At 44.5% G+C, this 19,237-nt stretch overlaps 1 protein-coding gene across 3 annotated transcripts in view; it reads left to right on the top strand.

Moving 5' to 3' along the window:
- LOC134452473 (vascular endothelial zinc finger 1-like) overlaps positions 1-19,025 on the top strand; it is a 51,609-nt gene extending 32,584 nt beyond the window's left edge. For 2 of the 3 annotated variants that reach the window (XM_063202879.1, XM_063202877.1), the window contains 3 exons: positions 4,005-4,074; positions 8,082-8,253; positions 14,538-15,120. In XM_063202879.1, the coding sequence (XP_063058949.1) occupies positions 4,005-4,074; positions 8,082-8,253; positions 14,538-14,953 (658 nt within the window). In that variant the 3' untranslated portion in view covers positions 14,954-15,120. Of the gene's footprint in view, positions 1-4,004; positions 4,075-8,081; positions 8,254-14,537; positions 15,121-15,556 lie in introns of those variants that run through there. The other variant, XM_063202878.1, reaches the window with a different exon arrangement.
- Positions 19,026-19,237: the final 212 nt, after the last annotated feature.

Here is a 19,237-nt window from a genome sequence, read left to right as displayed (position 1 = left end):
AATGAGAAGAAGGCTTTACAATTGAGCTTTTGCAAGATATTGAAATATAATTCTGTGGTCAGGGATGTCATCATGACTTATTACTTCCTGGTACGAGGAGGCAAGGACAAGTGGAGGAGGCAAGGTCGCATATTGTAACGCACTCCAACACAAACCTGTTGGGGAAATTCCCCTAAACCAACAGAAGGCGATGTGTTGGTGTGTGAGATGAGTCAAAATGACCCACGATTGTGGTTATGTTTAGAAAATGTATGTTTTTGGTATCACTTGCACTTGCGCTTATCGCCCTCAACACATTTCAGGGCTGTGTTTCTCGAAAGCATAGATTTTAGCCAGTTAGCAACTTGGGTAGTTGCCAATGGGAAATTGCATGGCAAACAACAAAGTAGCTAACTTAGTACGCACCTATGGTTTTGAGAAATGCACCCTATGTCTTGAAGAGACAATGAAAGCTCATCTCATTTGATCTTGGTTGTGGTATTGAGGTAGGGCAGGCATGCTTCCGAACATCACAGGTGGTTGAGGTGAGGGAGTGTGGGAGTGTTTTGTTTCGTTTCCTGGTGAGATTGAGGTGCTGTTTCCACGTAGCAGGATATTTGTTTAGCAGGGTATTTTTTTCTCCCGTTGAGGTGTAAACGCAACATGTGGATAAAAATAAATCCTCCATTGTAACAAATGCGTTTCAGACCCCTAAACGGGATATTTTTTTCTCCTGCTTTTTATACCTGGATTTGAAATATCTGCTACGTGGAAACGGAAGGCCAAAAGCAATGCAAAACCAGTGCAACCAGGAGAAAAAAATATCCACATATAAAAATATCCAGCTACGTGGAAACAGCACCAGAGGCTTGAAGTGCTGAGCTGACGAGTGATTATGTAAACAGAAAGGCCATATCCACATATACTACAGTACATGCTCTTGCATTGTTTGACATTTCAAGTGTTTGAAGCCCTTTGACATTTACATATATTTTGCTCAAAAAGATGATTCACGCTTCACAGTATCTCAAGGTACTTTACGTACATGGCCTTAGGCCCTTGTTTCTTTTCTTAGTATTTCACTGTAAGCTGTGTGCTCTCTGTGCTTTGTGATAATTCATCATTGGCAGCACCTCAGCACTTTACAAATAGGGGTTCAATTTCTTTTTTTTTCTCAGTTTTTTTGAATCACTATTTGCTATATTTCCTTAAAAAATGTAAGTATTGCTCCTCTCTGTGTTTGAGCATTACTTTTTTATCTACTTTGTGTTTCTCTGTCAGTAATGAGTAGAGAGTAGAGAGTAGTGTCAAGTAGCATACTGTACTTTACATTACATTACATTATTACTCGACATTGTATTTGCTTTTGATGTTGGCTTGATTATGTTCTCTTTTGAAAGTCGCTTTGGTTATAAAGTGTCTGCCAAATGCAATGTAATGTAATGTAATACTGTATACCAGTGGCGTCTTTTGGTCATAAAAAATAGGGAGGACAAGGAGGTGGTCAGTCGGATAGATGCGAGTAAATGGGGCTAGTAATTTCAGATGCTTAGTATTAGGTTGTAGGCCTACTAGGTAACTTAACTGATATGGCATTGTGTTGTCTGGAAAGCTGACTTATGACATCTATAAAATAATTGCAACAAACTTTGTATAATATATTATCATACATAACTGCCCAAAGTGTTTGAGGGGAAAGAAAGAGAAGAGTGAAGGAAAATATTATAAAAAGTAGAAAGTTTCATAGGGAGCATATCTAACTTTGACCAAAGGCAGCATGGCGTTTCACCCTGTCAGTTGTGGTTTTTTGTTTTTTTAACCATAGGCAAAAATTGACAATTCTGAAGACCCTATAGGAATGCCTAGGACATTGAGTGACTTGTATAGCCTAGGCCTAAGGGTTTTAAACTCAACTCCTTCCAACATATTCTTACAGATTTTTAAACATTTTAAACCCCCTCCATTATCTTATTTTTAACATCTTATTTATGATCCGTAACATTGTACGTGGCCTATGGTTGTGGTCGCCTATCCGTTTTGCTTTTGACGGTAGGCCTACCTGCGAGAGCGACAGCTGTGGAAGGAGGAGCTGGCAAGTGTATGGCTGGCGTCTGGCTGGCGTGCGTCTGGCTATTTCACAAAAAAATACGTCGTACAGATTACTTTGTAAATCCATGCCTAGTGTTCCTAATTCCACCTAAATGAAACTACATAACATGATGTAGGCTACATGTTAGAAGTTTAGCCAGATACATTTTATGAAGAGCTTGCTGTCATGTTTCTTGTCTTGAGGAGGGAGAAAAGAACGCCAGTCTAGGGTCAGTGCATTCATGTGCAGCCAAAAGCATTCTTATTCCCATTTGTAAATAACTTTTGGGGGAAAAGCACGAAGGAGAAACGCAAAGACAAGCATTGAGACTATTATTTGTGCAAGTAGGACATGCTGAAACAAGACCACCTTTTAAAAATGTTGGTGATGGTCCGACCAATTGAATCATGAACGCGATTTGCATCCGTGCTTCGCTTGCATTGTGTAGTGATCGAGTGACGTGAGTGACTGATATAAACTGGGAGGGAAAGTGGAAAACAGCGATCCTAGCGGTTACGTTCCAAACACCAGGGTGATCCTATTGAAACTCCCATAGACAAGTTTTTAAAAAAAATCCCACAAAGATATGACTAGGAACTATAACACCAGACATTTTTCAGCGTACACAATAGGATGAACTACTACCTGTGAAAATCTTAAGTAATTTTTTGCCCTTTTAAGAAAAAAAGAAATTGTGCCAATCTGGTCGGAAACGGACTACAGCTCCCAGCATGCTGTGCTTCGCGCCTCGTTGACAACACAGAGAAACAAATGAACGCGAACGAACGCAAGTTCTTCGCATATCTTCACATTCTTGTAATCCTATGAGTTCCACATTGTCTTCTTATTACACATATATACACGCGATCATTTTGGTATGGTTTTAAATTCTCTAGTAGATATGATGGCTTCTGTGGTGACGAGTAACCACCTCTCTGGCTCATGTTTGGCTATGCTAATTTGGCTATGCTAATTACATGGAGTAAACAAGCCACACATGCCAGTCAGTGTAGTTCTGTATTAGCTTTTTAAAGAATATTAAAATCAGCTCAGATCAGAGAAAAACCGAACAGTTTACCACCTGCTTCGATAAAACGGGCCAACATGCCCATAATATGACTGCCACTACTTCTACTTCGTCGTCAGGGTCGAGATGTAATTTTTCAAGGAAAAAAAACATTCATTTGTTGCAGGGGGTTGGAACGTTGCCAGCAGGGGGCGATGAGATTACTTTCCCTCCACACTGACCTTTCCATTCGGTTTTCAATCTAAATCCAGGGAGTGATATTGCGCGATTCACAACATGAAAACAGTCGATCTTTCCTTTGTATTTATTAAGGGTTCATAAAACATTCGCCAATTACTCCAAACTTCCCACTATCTGGCTGCTGCCGCATTCTTCTCACATTTGTATATCGTTGTCATGACGACCGAGTCCATGCTTGTCGTCTGTCAACCCAACTCGTCATATTCTGATTGGCTTTTGATAAATTCAGCTTCGCTGATAGGCAGATTACTTCCATGGCTCTAGACCCGCCTAAAGGGAGGAAAGTCCTCCCTAAGCTCCATTCACTTCAATGTTAAAAAGTAAAGCCCGCGCTACGGCCGAAATTTCACCATTTATAATGGAAGTCAATGAGGATGGAAGGGAGGACGATCCTCCAAGGTCTATTATGTGAATTAGAAGCGCTAAAGTATATGTTTTTATCGCTAAATAGCTATAAAATACTAACAATTATATAACAAAGATATAATAAATATGTTTTGTTTCTGGAAGATAGGCCTATGGCTTTATTATTTTGAGGGAGGATCGTCCTCCCTTTCCTCAATGGCAAATACGCCATTGCGGTACATGCATAAATAAATACAGAAGAAGACACTGCTAATGCTTAACTAATGTGTACGTCTCTCTGTGTGTGTTGTTGTGTGTTTGCAGGCCTGATCATCTGAGCTGCCACGTCAAGCATGTCCATTCCTCCGAGCGGCCCTTTAAATGCCAAGTCACGGTAAGGAAAGTGGGACACACACGGCCATGGGCTCGCCAGCAATTGTGGGGTGGCATCCACGCAATGGTGGGGTGGCGTCTTTTTCTGAGCGTTTCTCTCTGTGCATAATTACAAGAACAGTATGGCGAAAAGAAGAAAGGAGTCGCACACGAGCTGAATGCAAAATCGAAAACTGTATTAAATAAAGCTGCATAAAGTAAATGAAAACCGACAGACAAGGGACGGTTTTGTTTACTTTATTCGGCTTTGTTTAATACAGTTTTTGATTTTGCATTCAGTTCTTGTGTGCGACTCCTTTCTCCCTTTTCGCCATAGGCTTGCCAGCCCAGGCCAGGCTAAGCTGCTCTTTTCTGGGACTGCAGTATAATATGCATTACATGTCATTTAGTGTGCTGCAGCTTGAGGCCCTCTGCTCCTGACAGGCCGTAAGCTGACCACAGAGAAAGAGACAGTCGGACCGGAGCGCTTCAGGATTAAAGGGCCGTACACACACATCGCTGCTATTTGCTAGCTTCTCGCTTGCTCGCCTACTCGCCTCTCTTTCATGGAACGTTCGCTGAAAGTTCCCGCGGCTTTAACTGCCAATGAACAGGCGAGAAGTACCGAACTCTGCCTTCCAATTGGTTACTCGCTTTCTCGCCTTGCTCGAAGATAAAATATTTTCAACTCTGGATCCGCCCACATCGCATCGCTTGTACAGTACTCGCCTACTGGCCTGCTAGTCTCGCTGGAACACGTTGACATTCTATTGAGTTCATTCGCTGAGCGAGTAACTAGCAGCGACGTGTGTGTACGGCCCTTAAGTGTCTTGGCTAGGGCAGTCATGGGTACGTGGTTAAGGCATCAGGGGTGCATTTCTGGAAAGCGTAGTTGCTAACTATGTTACCTACTTTGTTGGCTGCAATGCAATTTCCCATTGGCAACTACCGACGTTGCTAACTGCTAACAACTACGCTTTCCAGAAATGCACCCCAGACTTGTACCAAAAGGTTGCCGGTTTGACTGCCGAGCCGCGAGGTTGGTGGAGGGAGTAATTAACCAGTGCTCTCCCCCATCCTCCTCCATGACTGAGGTACCCTGAGCATGGTACCGTCCCGCCGCACTGCTCCCTTGGGGCACCATTGGGGGCTGCCCCCTTGCACGGGAGAGGCATAAATGCAGTTTTGTTGTGTGCACTTGTGTGCTGTGAAGTGCTGTGTCACAATGACGATGGGATTTGGAATTTCCCAGGTGGGCTTTCACTTCACTTTCACTTGGCTCAGGGACACAGTGCTAGCAGAGGGAGGCTGCCTTGGAATCAAGCTAACAACCAACTGGTGGTTTCAATTTAACAAGACCTGATTACAGTGCTGCAGTTGTCCTATTGCAGAGAAATATGAGGAAACTTATCTTCCACACACCGCGCTCTTCCGTCTTGTTGGTGCGTCTCTGAAGTAATCAAGTAGTTAGGAAATGGATCGCACTTGTTTTTTTCTTCTTTCTTTTCTTATCTTAAAAAAATGAGTGTGATCCATTTCCTAACTACTAGAAAAATATGAAGATAAATGTGTTGACTCCCTGTAGACAACATTGCATTTTATACCCAGTGTGACCTCTGTTGGCGGTGTTCCCAGGTTTTGTTTAAGATGGGAGATGGTGTTTCATACACAGACGGGACAAGTGTGCCCGATTCAACAAGTCTAACAAGAATGAAGGTCCAAACAAATGAGTGCATGTAGAAATCCCAAAAAATCTCCTTCAGCCATTTTCAGATTAAATGGAAAGTGAAAGCGAAAGCCCACCTGGGGAAACTCCAACTCCCATTGTCATTGTGACACAGCACATAAGTGTTCACTGCACAAGACGAGATTGCATTTTATGCCTCACACGTGCAAGGAGGCAGCCCCCAATGCCTGGTGGGTCGGGACTCGAACCGGCAACCTTTGGGCTACAAGTCTGACACCCTAACCACTTACCCATGACTGCCCTCAGGAGACAGAGATGGGGAGAGAGAGAGAGATGCTGAGTGCGTTCCAATATGCAACCCTGTGTCCTCCACTTGTGGGGGGGGTCAGCAAAACGTGAGGCCACAAGCGCAAGTGGAGGACGCAAGGTCGCATATTGGAATGCACATGCAGACAAAGAAGCAGAACATGTCTACTACTGTCCAGCTTATTCCCACTGCAGGTGTAGCAGGCTGCAATTAACCCATTTTGTCCTAAGCCCTTTTTGGGAAAGGGTGCCCTCTTCCTATTAAATCCTAAATACAGCATCTCAGCCTCCGAAGCACATACAAACATGAAATGAGTTACATTTAAAAGCCAAGACCCTCCTCTTGCACTGCAATGTGTTCATTCAGCTCTAACATACTAACATAGATAATAAAAACGCTAAAATCTAAAAATTCTGAAAAACCTGTATATGTGTCTCCAGGACCCAATGGGTTAAAGCAACACAGCTCTGTAACCTCCACTGCAGGGAGCCAAGAGATCATGAGCAGGCCATCAGAGGAGGCTCATAGCAGCGGATAATGATATGAACAGAGTGCTGTTTTCTGATCTTGTGCAGTTACACCAGGAACATACACTCATTTCTGTGTGTGTGTGTGTGTGTCTCTGTCTCTCTGTCTCTCTGTCTCTCTGTCTCTCTCTCTCTCTCTCTCTCTGTCTCTCTGTCTCTCTCTCTCTCTCTCTCTCTCTCTCTCTCTCTCTCTCTCTCTCTCTCTCTCTCTGGAGAGAAACTGGAGAGTGAGGCTGACCTTTGTATGACCCTGCGATATCGTGGCTGACGTAATCCTCTCTATCCCTCTCTCGATCTCTCCCTCTATCCATCCTTCTCTGATGCGCTATCCCTTGCTGTCTGTCTCTCTCACTCTATCCCCTTCCTGTCTCTTGAAATCTCGCTCTCTCGCTCTCTCTCTCGCTCTCTCTCTCGCTCTCGCTCTCGCTCTCTCTCTCTCTCTCTCTCTCTCTGTCTCTCACTTTGTTAATGCTGTTTGTGTGTGCACATTTCTAAATGGGATGTGGGGGCATGGTTGGTTCAATAAAGGGATTTTAAAAGTCAAAACGTCTCTCTCTCTCTCTCTCTCTCTCTCTCTCTCTCTCTCTCTCTCTCTCTCTCTCTCTCTCTCTCTCTCTCTCTCTCTCTCTCTCTCTCTGGAGAGAAACTGGAGAGTGAGGCTGACCTTTCTATGACCCTGCGATATCGTGGCTGACGTAATCCTCTCTATCCCTCTCTCGATCTCTCCCTCTATCCATCCTTCTCTGATGCGCTATCCCTTGCTGTCTGTCTCTCTCACTCTATCCCCTTCCTGTCTCTTGAAATCTCTCTCTCTCTCTCTCTCGCTCTCTCGCTCTCTCTCTCGCTCTCGCTCTCTGTGTCTGTCTGTCTGTCTGTCTCTCACTTTGTTAATGCTGTTTGTGTGTGCACATTTCTAAATGGGATGTGGGGGCATGGTTGGTTCAATAAAGGGATTTTAAAAGTCAAACGTCTCTCTCTCTCTCTCTCTCTCTCTCTCTCTCTCTCTCTCTCTCTCTCTCTCTCTCTCTCTCTCTCTCTCTCTCTCTCAAATTCAAACAGGCTTTATTGGCATGGTGTCAGTGTTGCCAAAGCTTGCAGATAATATCAGAATACAGTGTCAAGGGTAGCAGAACATTACGGCCAATCAAGAACATTAAAAACATTAACCCATTGATGCCTGATGTTGCGTTGCACAACATTGGCCCTGGCGCTTGAAGCTGCATTACGCAACATTCAGGCTCATCAAATTTGAGAGAACTTTTATTAAAAATCTCTGTTTGTTTGAAATGAATGAACACATTCTAATGAAAGATGAGGGTCTTAGCTTCTGAAGCACATAAAAATATGCAAAAAGTTGCATATAAACGCTGAGATATTTGGGTTAAGCACACACATGCTTTAAGAATATTAAACACACACACATGCTGAAAAAAATATATTTTGCTGCTACTGTACAATTGTACTTAACAACTCTCTCTCTCTCTGCATCTGTATCTCCCCGACGGTAGGCCTGCACGTCTGCGTTCGCCACCAAAGACCGCCTGCGTTCCCATATGATCCGGCACGAGGGGAAGGTGACGTGCAACATCTGTGGCAAGATGCTGAGCGCCGCCTACATCACCAGCCACCTGAAGACACACGGCCAGCAAGGCAACTTCAACAGCAACAACTGCAAACAAGGTCAGCATGACATCACATTACATACACTTAGCTGATGCGCTCATCCAAACCCCACATATGACATTACATACACTTAGCTGACATATTACACTATATTACACTCAGCTGGCATATTACAGTACATTACACTTAGCTTAAGACCTACGGCCAGCAGGGCAACTTGAGCAGCAACAACTGCAAACAAGGTCAGTAGGACATCACATTACATACACTTAGCTGACATATTACACTATATTACACTTCACTTAAAGTGATACTGTCCCAATTTTGGAAATAAGCAGTGCAAATTTTACCTCCACGCTAGCAGTTTACATGGACTCCTATGAGACCAGTTAGCCGCCAGCTGGTCTCATAGGACTCAATGTTAACTTCTAGCATGGAGGTAAAATTTGAATGGCCTTACTCAGAGAGCAGTTGAAAGTACAGGAGAAAGGTAAAACTCAATTATTTAACTCAAGGGGATGTGTAATATGAGCTTATTTCCAAAAATGGTACAGTATCACTTTAAGACCCACGGCCAGCAGGGCAACTTCAGCAGCAACAATTGCAACAAAGGTCAGCCTCACATATGACATTACATTACTCTTAGCTGACATATTACTCTGCATTACACTTAGCTTATGCTTACATATTACATTACATTACACTTAGCTGACGTTCTTATCCAAACCCCACATATTACAGTACATTACATTACTCTTAGCTGACTCTCTTATCCAAACCCCACATATATTACTCTTCCCACGGGCAGCAGGGCAACTTCAACTGCAACAACTGCAACAAAGGTCAGGCAGCCTCACGTCATGGAAGCACCAACACCGTACACAACATGCAGAATTTGCCACACATTATGAAAGCAACAACAAAACATTGCTTCTGTACACGAGACGCATTAACTAATACATTAACAACAGTACACGACAAGCATAACTGCTCCAACACATGCAACAATATATTACATTACATTACATTACATTGCATTTGGCAGATGCTTTATAACCAAAGCGACTTACAAATAAGGACATACTCATAGCCAACATCACTAGCAGATACAAGTGCAGAGGAACTCCATAGGAGGCTACAAGAGATGTGCTTAGTCTTGCTGCCTCTGGGAGACCGTTCCACCACTGGGGAAGCAACAACAACAACAACAACAACAACAACAACAACACGCAGCATTTACATCCCAGACACTGGTTGTTGAATCGCATTTAGTCAATAACAACACATTGCATGTTAAGTCACGACGATGCATTTCCTTTAAAGAACAATAGTTTTGCCAAAGGACGCGCTCAACTTCTTGGAAAAACGAAAGTCTTTGGGTGCGCGATAAAAGGTATCAACTTAAGGAAGAAAAATCAACACTCACAAAAGGCGTCTCATTATTTAATTTATATTACCACCATGTCCAAAAAGCAAACGCGTTTCGGCTATCAAGCCTTCATCAGTGCAGTTTAAAGCACAGTAGCATCATCCACATACTGAAGTTAAGAGCAACACATGGCGATGATATTGATTTTGCAATGGTTGTTAAAAATTGCCTAAAATCACAAGAAATGGCTTACAACAACAGCTACAAATCACATTTACTGTATATGACAACAGCAGCAACGCTTACTTTCAACAGTAATAGCAGGTTGTATTTTTTCATCAAGAACAAAACATTGTTTTTTCCCCCCCCAACACCATATTTTATTTCTATAAGAACAATCGCAGCACATTCAATTGATGCATCACTTGGCAAGATCCAAATGGCACATTTCTTTGTAGTGAGTCCTCCATCACACAGCTATTTCTGTTCCTTCCGTGATGCATTTTTTTACTTTGCCCCAAACAATAGTCCTCTGGGTCATCATGACTGACTTCAGCTTGTCCACGTTTTACGAGGCTGTTAAGGGAGGTTTTAATGGCTGCTGGAAATGTGGAGGGCAAGGAGGGGTGGTGATGGTGATGGGAGAATTGAAACACACGCACACACACACACACACACACACACACACACACACACACATGCGCACACACACACACACACACACACACACATTCCAGGCTGCATCCTATTGGGATGAGTGATGTTGCTACTGGAAGTCTGTACTGTGTGTGTGTGTGTGCTTTGAGTCATGTTTGGTGAGCCGTATCTAGCGAGAGTCTCTCTCTCTCTCTCTCTCTCTCTCTCTCTCTCTCTCTCTCTCTCTCTCTCTCTCTCTCTCTCTCTCTCTCTCTCTCTCTCTCTCTCTCTCTCTCTCTCTCTCTCTCTCTCTCCTGATGAGCCGTGTCTAGAGTCTCCCCTCTCTCTCCTGATGCGACCCGACTGGCTGATTAGTCAGAGTCTGGGAATGAGGACTATACTCTCTCTCCTCTTCTCCTTTCCTCCTCCCTCCTCTCTCCTCCGCTCATCTTTTCTCCTGTCCTCCTCTCCTCCTCTCTCCTCCTTTTTCTTCCTTTCTCCTCCTCTCTCCTCTTTGTCATCTTCTTTCCTCCTCTCTTTTCTTTTCTCCTCCTCTTCCCTCCTCATCTCTTCTCTCCTCTCCTCTCATCTCCTCCTCTCTCATCATCTCTTCTCTCCTCTCCTCCTCTCTCCTCCTCTCTCCTCACCTCTCCTCACCTCTTCTCTCCTCCTCTCTCCTCTCCTCTCCTCCTCTCTCCTCCTCTCTCCTCTTCTCTCCTCATCTCTTCTCTCCTCTTCTCTCCTCCTCTCTCCTCTTTTCTCCTCCTGCTGGCTAAGAGAAAGCCTCTGTCCAGGAGGGGGTATACTAGCCTTGAGCATATTCTCAGAAGAGTAAAGCCAGCTCTTCTGACACTGTCTTCTCTCCTTTTTTCTTTCTTTTTTTATGGTGACAGCAGTGGAAGTAGGCCAACTAATACTGAAAGCAGAATCCTTGTGTTTTTGGTGTTGAGCAATGTGTGGTATGATGTTTTTGTTCTTGCATTTCATACTCGATGAAGCTGTGAACTTCTGACCTGAGTGAAAAGAGAAGTCCGCGACACTGCTTGTCTATTTATGATTTAATCGAGCAACGTTTCGACCTTCAGGTCTTCATCAGGCAAAGTGTGACACTTGAGTTGACACTTTGCCTGATGAAGACCTGAAGGTCGAAACGTTGCTCGATTAAATCATAAATAGACAAGCAGTGTCGCGGACTTCTCTTTTCACTTGGATTTACTCTCATTGTCCTGCACCTGGCCCATCGGGTGGGATGTGCACACATCTACTTCTCTGAACTTGAACTTCTGACCTGAGACAGGCCTGTACTCTCTAGCTCAGCCTTGTGATTTGAGGGGCTGTTGCATTACTTCATGCGAGGGACCATTTTAAGCATACGTAGAGCCCTACCTTCATCTGTGTAGTCGGTCACTGGCTTTATATGCAGCTGTAGAGAGCCAGTGACCCGGTGAACACGCACTTTGTAATGTGCTTTTCATGTTCTCTGGGAAGTAGATATTATCCAGTCTTGGCAGCTCGTATATTAAAAATGTTCTACGAGTTGTCCAGTGGAAAATGACACAATGGAGGCGGTGGAAGTGGGATGTTCCGGTGGTAATGGCAGCTTGTCAGGCATCGTCCAGCTACGTAACGCAGGCAGAGACGTGAGCAGAAAAAACTATACAGGGTGCAGATTGCTGAAAATCCATCCAGAGGTGTGGTGGAGTACATGCATGTTCCTCAAACAGTGAGATTGCATTAATTGCTATGAAGCAATTGCCCCCCCAGCATATATTAAAATAGTTTTGTGGAGGACGGGATATCAAAACCAGGAGGGTGGAAAAGGCTCCACATCCCTCCCCTATAACTAGCTCACTGGTGAGATTGGACCAATTGTTGTTGAAGCAGAATGGGCTTCTCGTTAGCACAAACAGGATTAGTCCTCTGTTGCGGATTATTAGATTAGAACCTCTCATGAGGTCATAAGACAACCGCATTCTACACTCGCGGGCCAAAGAGTTTATTTATCCATCTTAAATATGCTGGTGATATTGCACACAGCGCAGCGGCACGCACCACACGGTTTTCAACGCGCACACATGAAAACTTTCCCCCACTGTTCTGTATTTCAGGTTAGGTGTATTGTAGGTTCTGATGTTCACCTGACGTGACCTAGCACTGAGTTGAGTGAATCCTGATGTTCCATACAAGCAGATATCTAGACGTCTCTGTGGGAGTGTTTTGTGAAGGTAGGGCACACCCCTGTGGTATTGACGCGATGGCCATGGGCACCTCAGCCATGGAAGGAGGTAGGGAGTGGAAGGGTGGGATTCAAACCTGCAACCCTCTGATCTAAAGCCCATCTCCTTAACCATTAGGTGCACGGCTGCCCCATTCAAGAGCATGTTTACTGGCCATGTGGCCTTCATAATACCCTCTGTGTGTGTGTGTTGTCTCCAAATAGGATCCTGGCACGGAAGCTCCTCCCATGGTCGAAAAGGTAAAACCGTAGGCTAGTGTCAGCAGTAATGATGCATGTATGATGATGATGATGATGATGTACAATAGTATATGAACAATCAGGCCCACCAACAGGGGGGACAAACGGGTATGTTGTCCCGGGCTCAGGGAGATTGTATGTATTGGGTAGGGGGCCCTTTTTGATGACTTTGTGCAGGGCCCGGCAAAAGCTGTCAGCGGCCCTGTGAGCAATACTACAGCAGACACAATACTGCAGCGCTGTAGCTAACTGCAAACGGCCAGCAGCAGAAATGCACAAACACAATTACAGACACAGGCATGATACACATGCGTGCTCTACAGCTCAAGATGCAAGCATACACACATTGGCACCCAACAGACCGACCTCACATGTCCAAACAATACTGCAGCGCTGTAGCTCACTGCAAACGGCCAGCAGCAGAAATGCACAAACACGATTACAGACACAGACATGATACACATGCGTGCTCTACAGCTCAAGATGCAAGCATACACACATTGGCACCCAACAGACCGACCTCACATGTCCAAACCATACACTATAATAGGCCTCAACGTGCAGCCGTGACTTTGTGGCAGCCAATGTGGTGTTTCCTCATGCAATCACTCAAGATGATGGAAAAAAGGAGGTGCACACGAGGCTTGTATGAAAAAGTGTGTTGAAGCCGAAATTAAACAACAGAAGTCTCAGGTTAACTGGAGAAACAGACGTTTCGGAGCTAGTCCATTTTCAATGTCTCACTCACTCCTTGTGTGCGCCTCCTTTTTTCCATTATCTTGAGTGATTACTACTTTTTGGGAGTGCACGCACCAAGCAATACACGGGTGTTAAGTGCAGGCGCAGACGCCGACTTTTGTTGGTCTTTTGTCGTTTCCTCATGTTAAACCACTAGTGCTGTTGGTTCGACAGAGAAATTCAGATATAATCACAGCAGCTCCCCACCCGGGCCCTTAGATGCAGGAAAAGGGGATGCAGTGGCGCATTTGCATCCCCACTTTTGAGCTCCCTAAATGAGGCTTTCTCAACTTTTGCTGCAGACAAATGAGTGGAGCGCAGCAGCAGTAACATTTAAGAAATAAAGAATCAAGAAAAAAAAAGCACAACCACTTCAACTTCAAACTCGTTCCAGCCTCCCTTGCTCAGGCCTGCGTTTTCTGTACACATGGTGCACGGCAAACTCCACTAAAGGGGTGCGAGGGTGCTTGTATAGCATGTAGGGGACGAGGCTTACGCTCCAGAACTTTTTTTGACCTTTTAAATTATTTTTCAGACAGGACAGTATGAGCGAGACAGGAAATGAGTTGGGAGAGAGAGAGTGCATCTCAATATGTGACCTTGCCTCCTCCACTTGCCTCCTCCACTTGCTTCTCGTCATGATGACATCACTGACAACAGCATTATATTTCAATATCTTGCAAAAGCTCAATTGTAAAGTCTTTTTCTCATTTGCAATTGGGATGGTGAATGAAAAACAGTCCCTCAAAAGTTGTTGTGGCGAGGCTGACAGCTGGGAAACTTTATCGTTTTCTCCACGGAGGAGGGGCCAGGAGGCGGGACGAGGAGACAAGCACAAGTGGAGGAGGCAAGGTCACATATTGGGATGCACCCAGAGAGTGACAGGAAGGATCGGCAAATGACCTGGGCCGGAATCGAACCTAGCTCATCGGTGTAGCAGAATTGTTTTTAACATGGTGGACGGTCGTTAACGTGGTTCTTGTCTCTTTTTCCCTCTCTCTCTCCTCTCCTTCTGTCTGTTTCTCCTTCTTCCCTCCTCTTACCCCCCTCCCTCCCTCACTCCTTCCCTCCCTCCTTCTCTCCCTCCTTCTCTATTTTTTCTTCTCCTCTTGTCTCTTCCAGAGAGTAACGACGTCTGCAACTCCTCCTCCGTCACGCACGTCACCTCCTCCGCCCCCAGCATCACCACCGGCATGACCCGCGGCGGCGGCGGCATCTCCACCAACAGCAGCAGCGCGGTCAGCTCCGTCAGCAACGCCGTCACCATGGCGCAGATGAGCCTGGGCGCCGGCGGCACGGTAACCATGGCGTCGTCGATGGGCCTGCAGCACCCGGTGACCATCACGGGGCCCGTCAACATCGCCTCGGTGCCCGTCAACATCCCCAGCTCGGCGCCCATGTCCATGAACCTGGCCCACCCCGTGGCCATCACCACGCCCATGCCCATGAACATCGCCGGGCCGCTCAACATCGCCATGAGGCCCATGGACAGCATGCCCTTCCTCTCGCAGGTGCTGCCCTCCCCCCCGCCTTGGTAGAGGCAGACCCTATCCCCTCCCTCTACCTACCCCTACTCATCTCCTCCTCCTCTATCCTCCTCTATCCTCCTCTCTCTCTCTCCTCCTCTCTATCCTCCTCTCTCCTCCTCTGTCCTCCTCTCTCTCCTCTCTCCTCCTCTCTCCCTTCCCCCCGCCTTGGTAGAGGCACCTCCACCTGTATCCCTACCTCTTCCCCCCTCTAACACCACTGGTAGATCATCTCCCGCCTGACTAAATGCACCTTTTTAATTTGATGGAAGCTTCTTCCTCCTCCTCCCACAAGTCTTCTGTGTTCCTCTCCTCATGTTTAACAGTACCACCCTCCAATCACTATGACTCCTTTATCCTCTTCTCCTCTCCACCTCTTCTCCTTCTCCTCCTTCTCTCCCCCTCTCCTCCTCCTCTCCTCCTCCACCACCACTGAGAGAAGTTGTTTACTCTAAAGGAAGCAGCGTGAAGAAATGAAAAAACTGTTATCTCTCTAGCTGCTGTACCCTTTAGCAACTGTTTTTTCTGCTGACATCTAATAACAAACACAACGTTTCTGTCTTCTTTTTTTTCTTTTTTTCTTTTTGTTTTTGTTCATTCGAACTGAAACATTAGCTGGCGTCTAGTTACCCCCCACCCCCCGAAGGAGTTCTGACCTGGCGTTAAAAAAGTGCACAAGATTAATGTGAACCTTGGAGGAGGAGGAGGGAGAGATGGAAAGATGGAGGAGGAGGAGGAGGAGGAGGAGGAGGAGAGGACGCGCGCGCACACAGCTGAGGTCAAACGAGGACCGGCAGGGGTTTTGGAAACGGCCCCAGACCCAACCAGCACCGCTGACCTTTTGCCCTTTGGAGAACTCACAAGGACGAATGCAATAAGTGCTGTTTTTTATTCTCTCTATCCCTCTCTCTGTCTCTCTCTCTCTCTGTCTCTCTCTCTCTGTCTCTCTCTCTCTCTCTCACTGATTGTCTTGTTTTTTTTATTATTCTATTTTATTTTAATTTTAAAATAGTTCTTTCTTCTCCATCTGGGCAGTGTCTTGAGGGCCATTTGGCCTACTCGTCAGTATTTAAATGTTTTTTACAGAAACAAAATCATGAAAAAAGGGACGTAAGGCTTCCACTGTGAGGGAATGGATGTTTTTTCTTTTTCTTTTTCTTTTTGGTCATGGTCATATTAACCATAAACTGAAACTGTACCTGGCGGATGAGTTGAGTTTGAGGTACCACCGTTTACCTCCATAGACACTGACACCTTATCAAAAACCTGTGCTGGATTGGATTCGGAGTCGTTTCCTTTTTTTAATTTTGTATTTTTTTGAGTTGGCTACGATACATGTGGAGAACAAACACGTGCTATTGGCTTTGCCAGGCCTGTGTTTTGTTTCTCCCACCCTAGCACATTCTGTCCCCTTTCTTTTTTTTGAATTTTGTTTTTGTTTTTGTTGTCCGTGTCGTCAGTATGGACACTAGGAAGAAGACAACCGTGTCTTTTTTTTTTTCCTCCTTAACATTAGAAAGAGCAGCAGTGGGCTTGACTCTGTGTGCCTATGTAGTGTAGTGAGCAGGGCTCTAAATTAACACCAGCCAACTGTGAAAAGTGAAATTTCACTTTGGCTGGTAGAGAAGAACAACTTACTAGCCACTTTGGCCCATTAGTCAGTATGTGTTTGGCTAGTAAGATTAACAACTACTAGACATTTTGGCTGGTGATGGAAAAAAAGTTAATTTAGAGCCCTGGTAGTAAGGCAGCCTTTAGTTTGACAGTATCACAGGAAAGGAGGAGGAGGAGGAGGAGGAGGGAGCTTTGCACTGAGAAGCCTTTCCCGTATTCGTTTTTTAAAAGTATGAAATGAAGAAGGTAAAAAAAGAAAAAAAAGAAAGAAAAAAAAACAGCAGCAGTATTATCAAAGATCAAACGTATGGAGTGGTAGGTAATCCAGCCTAGTTCTTACAGCACCCCCTAGTGGGGGGAATGATGAATTTTTAGCTCGGCAGTTTTTATTTGAACCATTATCAAGTTGGTGACAGCAGCGTAGGTCTTTTTAGAAGTATTTTGTACTCATGTTGTTTTTAAAAATGTTTTGTTTTTTAATTATTGTTGTTGCTTTCAAGGACCCTGTTAAAGTGAGGGACAGTCTGCTCAGGTATGGCGGGAAGGAGAGAGTCGAACCAAGTGAACCTTTTTTATTTTTATTATTATTATTATTATTATTATTATTATTAGGTCATGTTTAACATGTCAAATTATTTTTTTGTTGGAAGTTGTCTCCCAAGATCATTGATATGAACGCCCATTTTTTTCAAATTGAGGCTAAAGTAGCAGAATCCCTTCACCAAATGATTATCCAGCACCCGGCATCTCTTTAGGGTGCCCTCTGCTGTTATGGACAGACAAGTCCTTGGCCTCCTCTAGTTAGTCTTTAGTGTTGACTGAACATCTCTTTTGATTTGTCTTTTTGTTTCCTTAACTACACTTCTGAACCAAATGCTAGTGTGTAGGGAGGGGGTTAGCCTCCATCTTTCGGGGTGTGTGTGTGCGTGTGCTTGCGTGCCTGTGTGTTTTTGGTGTGTGCATCTGTTGGTGAATGGATGCGTTGCGTGCCTGTATGTATGTGTTTTAGTCGGTTCCCATCTCTTGTCAATGGTGAAACAGAAGAGGTGGCGTTGAACACTGCCGTGAGTGTACACACACACGCACACGCACACACACACACACACACGTGTGCGCGCATGTGAGTTAATGGGAGCGCTGACCTGGTCTGCCTATTGTATAGTCTCAGGATGTCGCAAAAACTACACGATTGCTCAGAGCACCCTCACGGCCACAAGAGGGGATGGATGACGAGTGACGCGTCACCCTCAACCCCCCTCTCTCGGACGATGTCCCCCTACGTCCCCCCCCTCTTGTCACTAACGGGGGTGTGCAGGGGCCCTGCAAATGTGATGCTAGGTACACTGTGGCAGCCCCGAGAGGGCTCACAGACTTGTTTCTTTATTTGGGTTTTTTGGTTTCTATTAGTATTATTTTTATGATTTTATTTAATCATTTCTCGTACAGCCTCTCCCAGACTGGGAAGGGCTCCGGTTGTTATGTTGTCGTTTTGGGTCTGGTATCGAGGCGGTCATAAGAACTTTAGTTCCCAATCACACACGGAGCAACAGTGGACCGACATAATTAAAGGACTTTGATGAGGGAAGATGATGTGGGACTCTCTTTTTTTTCTTTTTTTTTTCTTGTGGAGTTACTAAAGAAGACGAAGAAAAAGAAACCTAAAACCACCAACTACAAAAACACTAATGAATTAGTACAGTCAAATGTGCAAAAACTTGCCAATGAATTGTTCTGCGATGGTTAATGTAATTGTTTTGCCTATTTTCTCTGAGCGTCTTTGTGTTTGACCGGTTGAATGCAGGGAGCATTTTCGTGCTTCAACGTGTTTAATGCAAACTTTTTGCTCTTTTACCATGCAAGGCATATTATTTTTTTTGTCTCGAACAAACAAAAGAAAAAAATGCATGTGGTAAATTTATTTTTTTGTTTCCAAGTGTCTTTCTTTTATGAAGAGAGAATGTCCTGATTAAAAAAGTGTATTTTTCTGTAGTCCTTTTACAAAATGGATGCATCATGGATTGCCTCCTTGTTTTTTGCCAAATTGTTGATGACTTTGAAATGCATTGAACTAAAAAAAAAAAAACATTTACAATTGAGTGTGTTCTCATTTTTTTGTATGAAATGAAAATGCTGAATTGGAAGCTCTTGTCCCCCCCCCTGTGAAGGCAGTTGAATGTATATCTTTGTACAAACAGTGTAGTGCTGAGGAAGTGGTAGTTACAAATAGCAAAAGTTGAGCGAAGACGAAGAAGAAGCAAGATAACCTTTTATAAGACTTTTTTTGTATTAGAACATTAACAATGGTAATTTTTGTATATATGAAAACTAGGCTTTCTGGGTAGCAGAGAGGTTAAACATTCCTACATTTTTTTAAATGTACGTTTGTCAGAAATAATTATGTAAACATGCGGAGTGTTTTATGTGCCTTTTATTTGGGTTTGTCTAAATAAAAGAAAACTATAAAACATGACATCAGCTGTTGTTTTTAATTTCTTTTGAGTGAATGCAAGTCCCTGCCAACACAGACACACAGACACGCACACAGACACGCACACACACACACACACACACACACACGCCTGTATCTCCACTTCTCAACCTGGGGTCCGTATCTCGAAAGCGTCTTTGCTAACGATGGTAGCAACGTCCTTCGTAAGAGCGACTCAACTCTCTCTCGACAGC

Source organism: Engraulis encrasicolus, chromosome 7, assembly GCF_034702125.1.
Source record: "Engraulis encrasicolus isolate BLACKSEA-1 chromosome 7, IST_EnEncr_1.0, whole genome shotgun sequence".
Lineage (NCBI taxonomy): Eukaryota > Metazoa > Chordata > Actinopteri > Clupeiformes > Engraulidae > Engraulis > Engraulis encrasicolus.
Note: the sequence above shows the minus strand (reverse complement) of the source record. Positions and strands in the feature narration are given on the sequence as shown.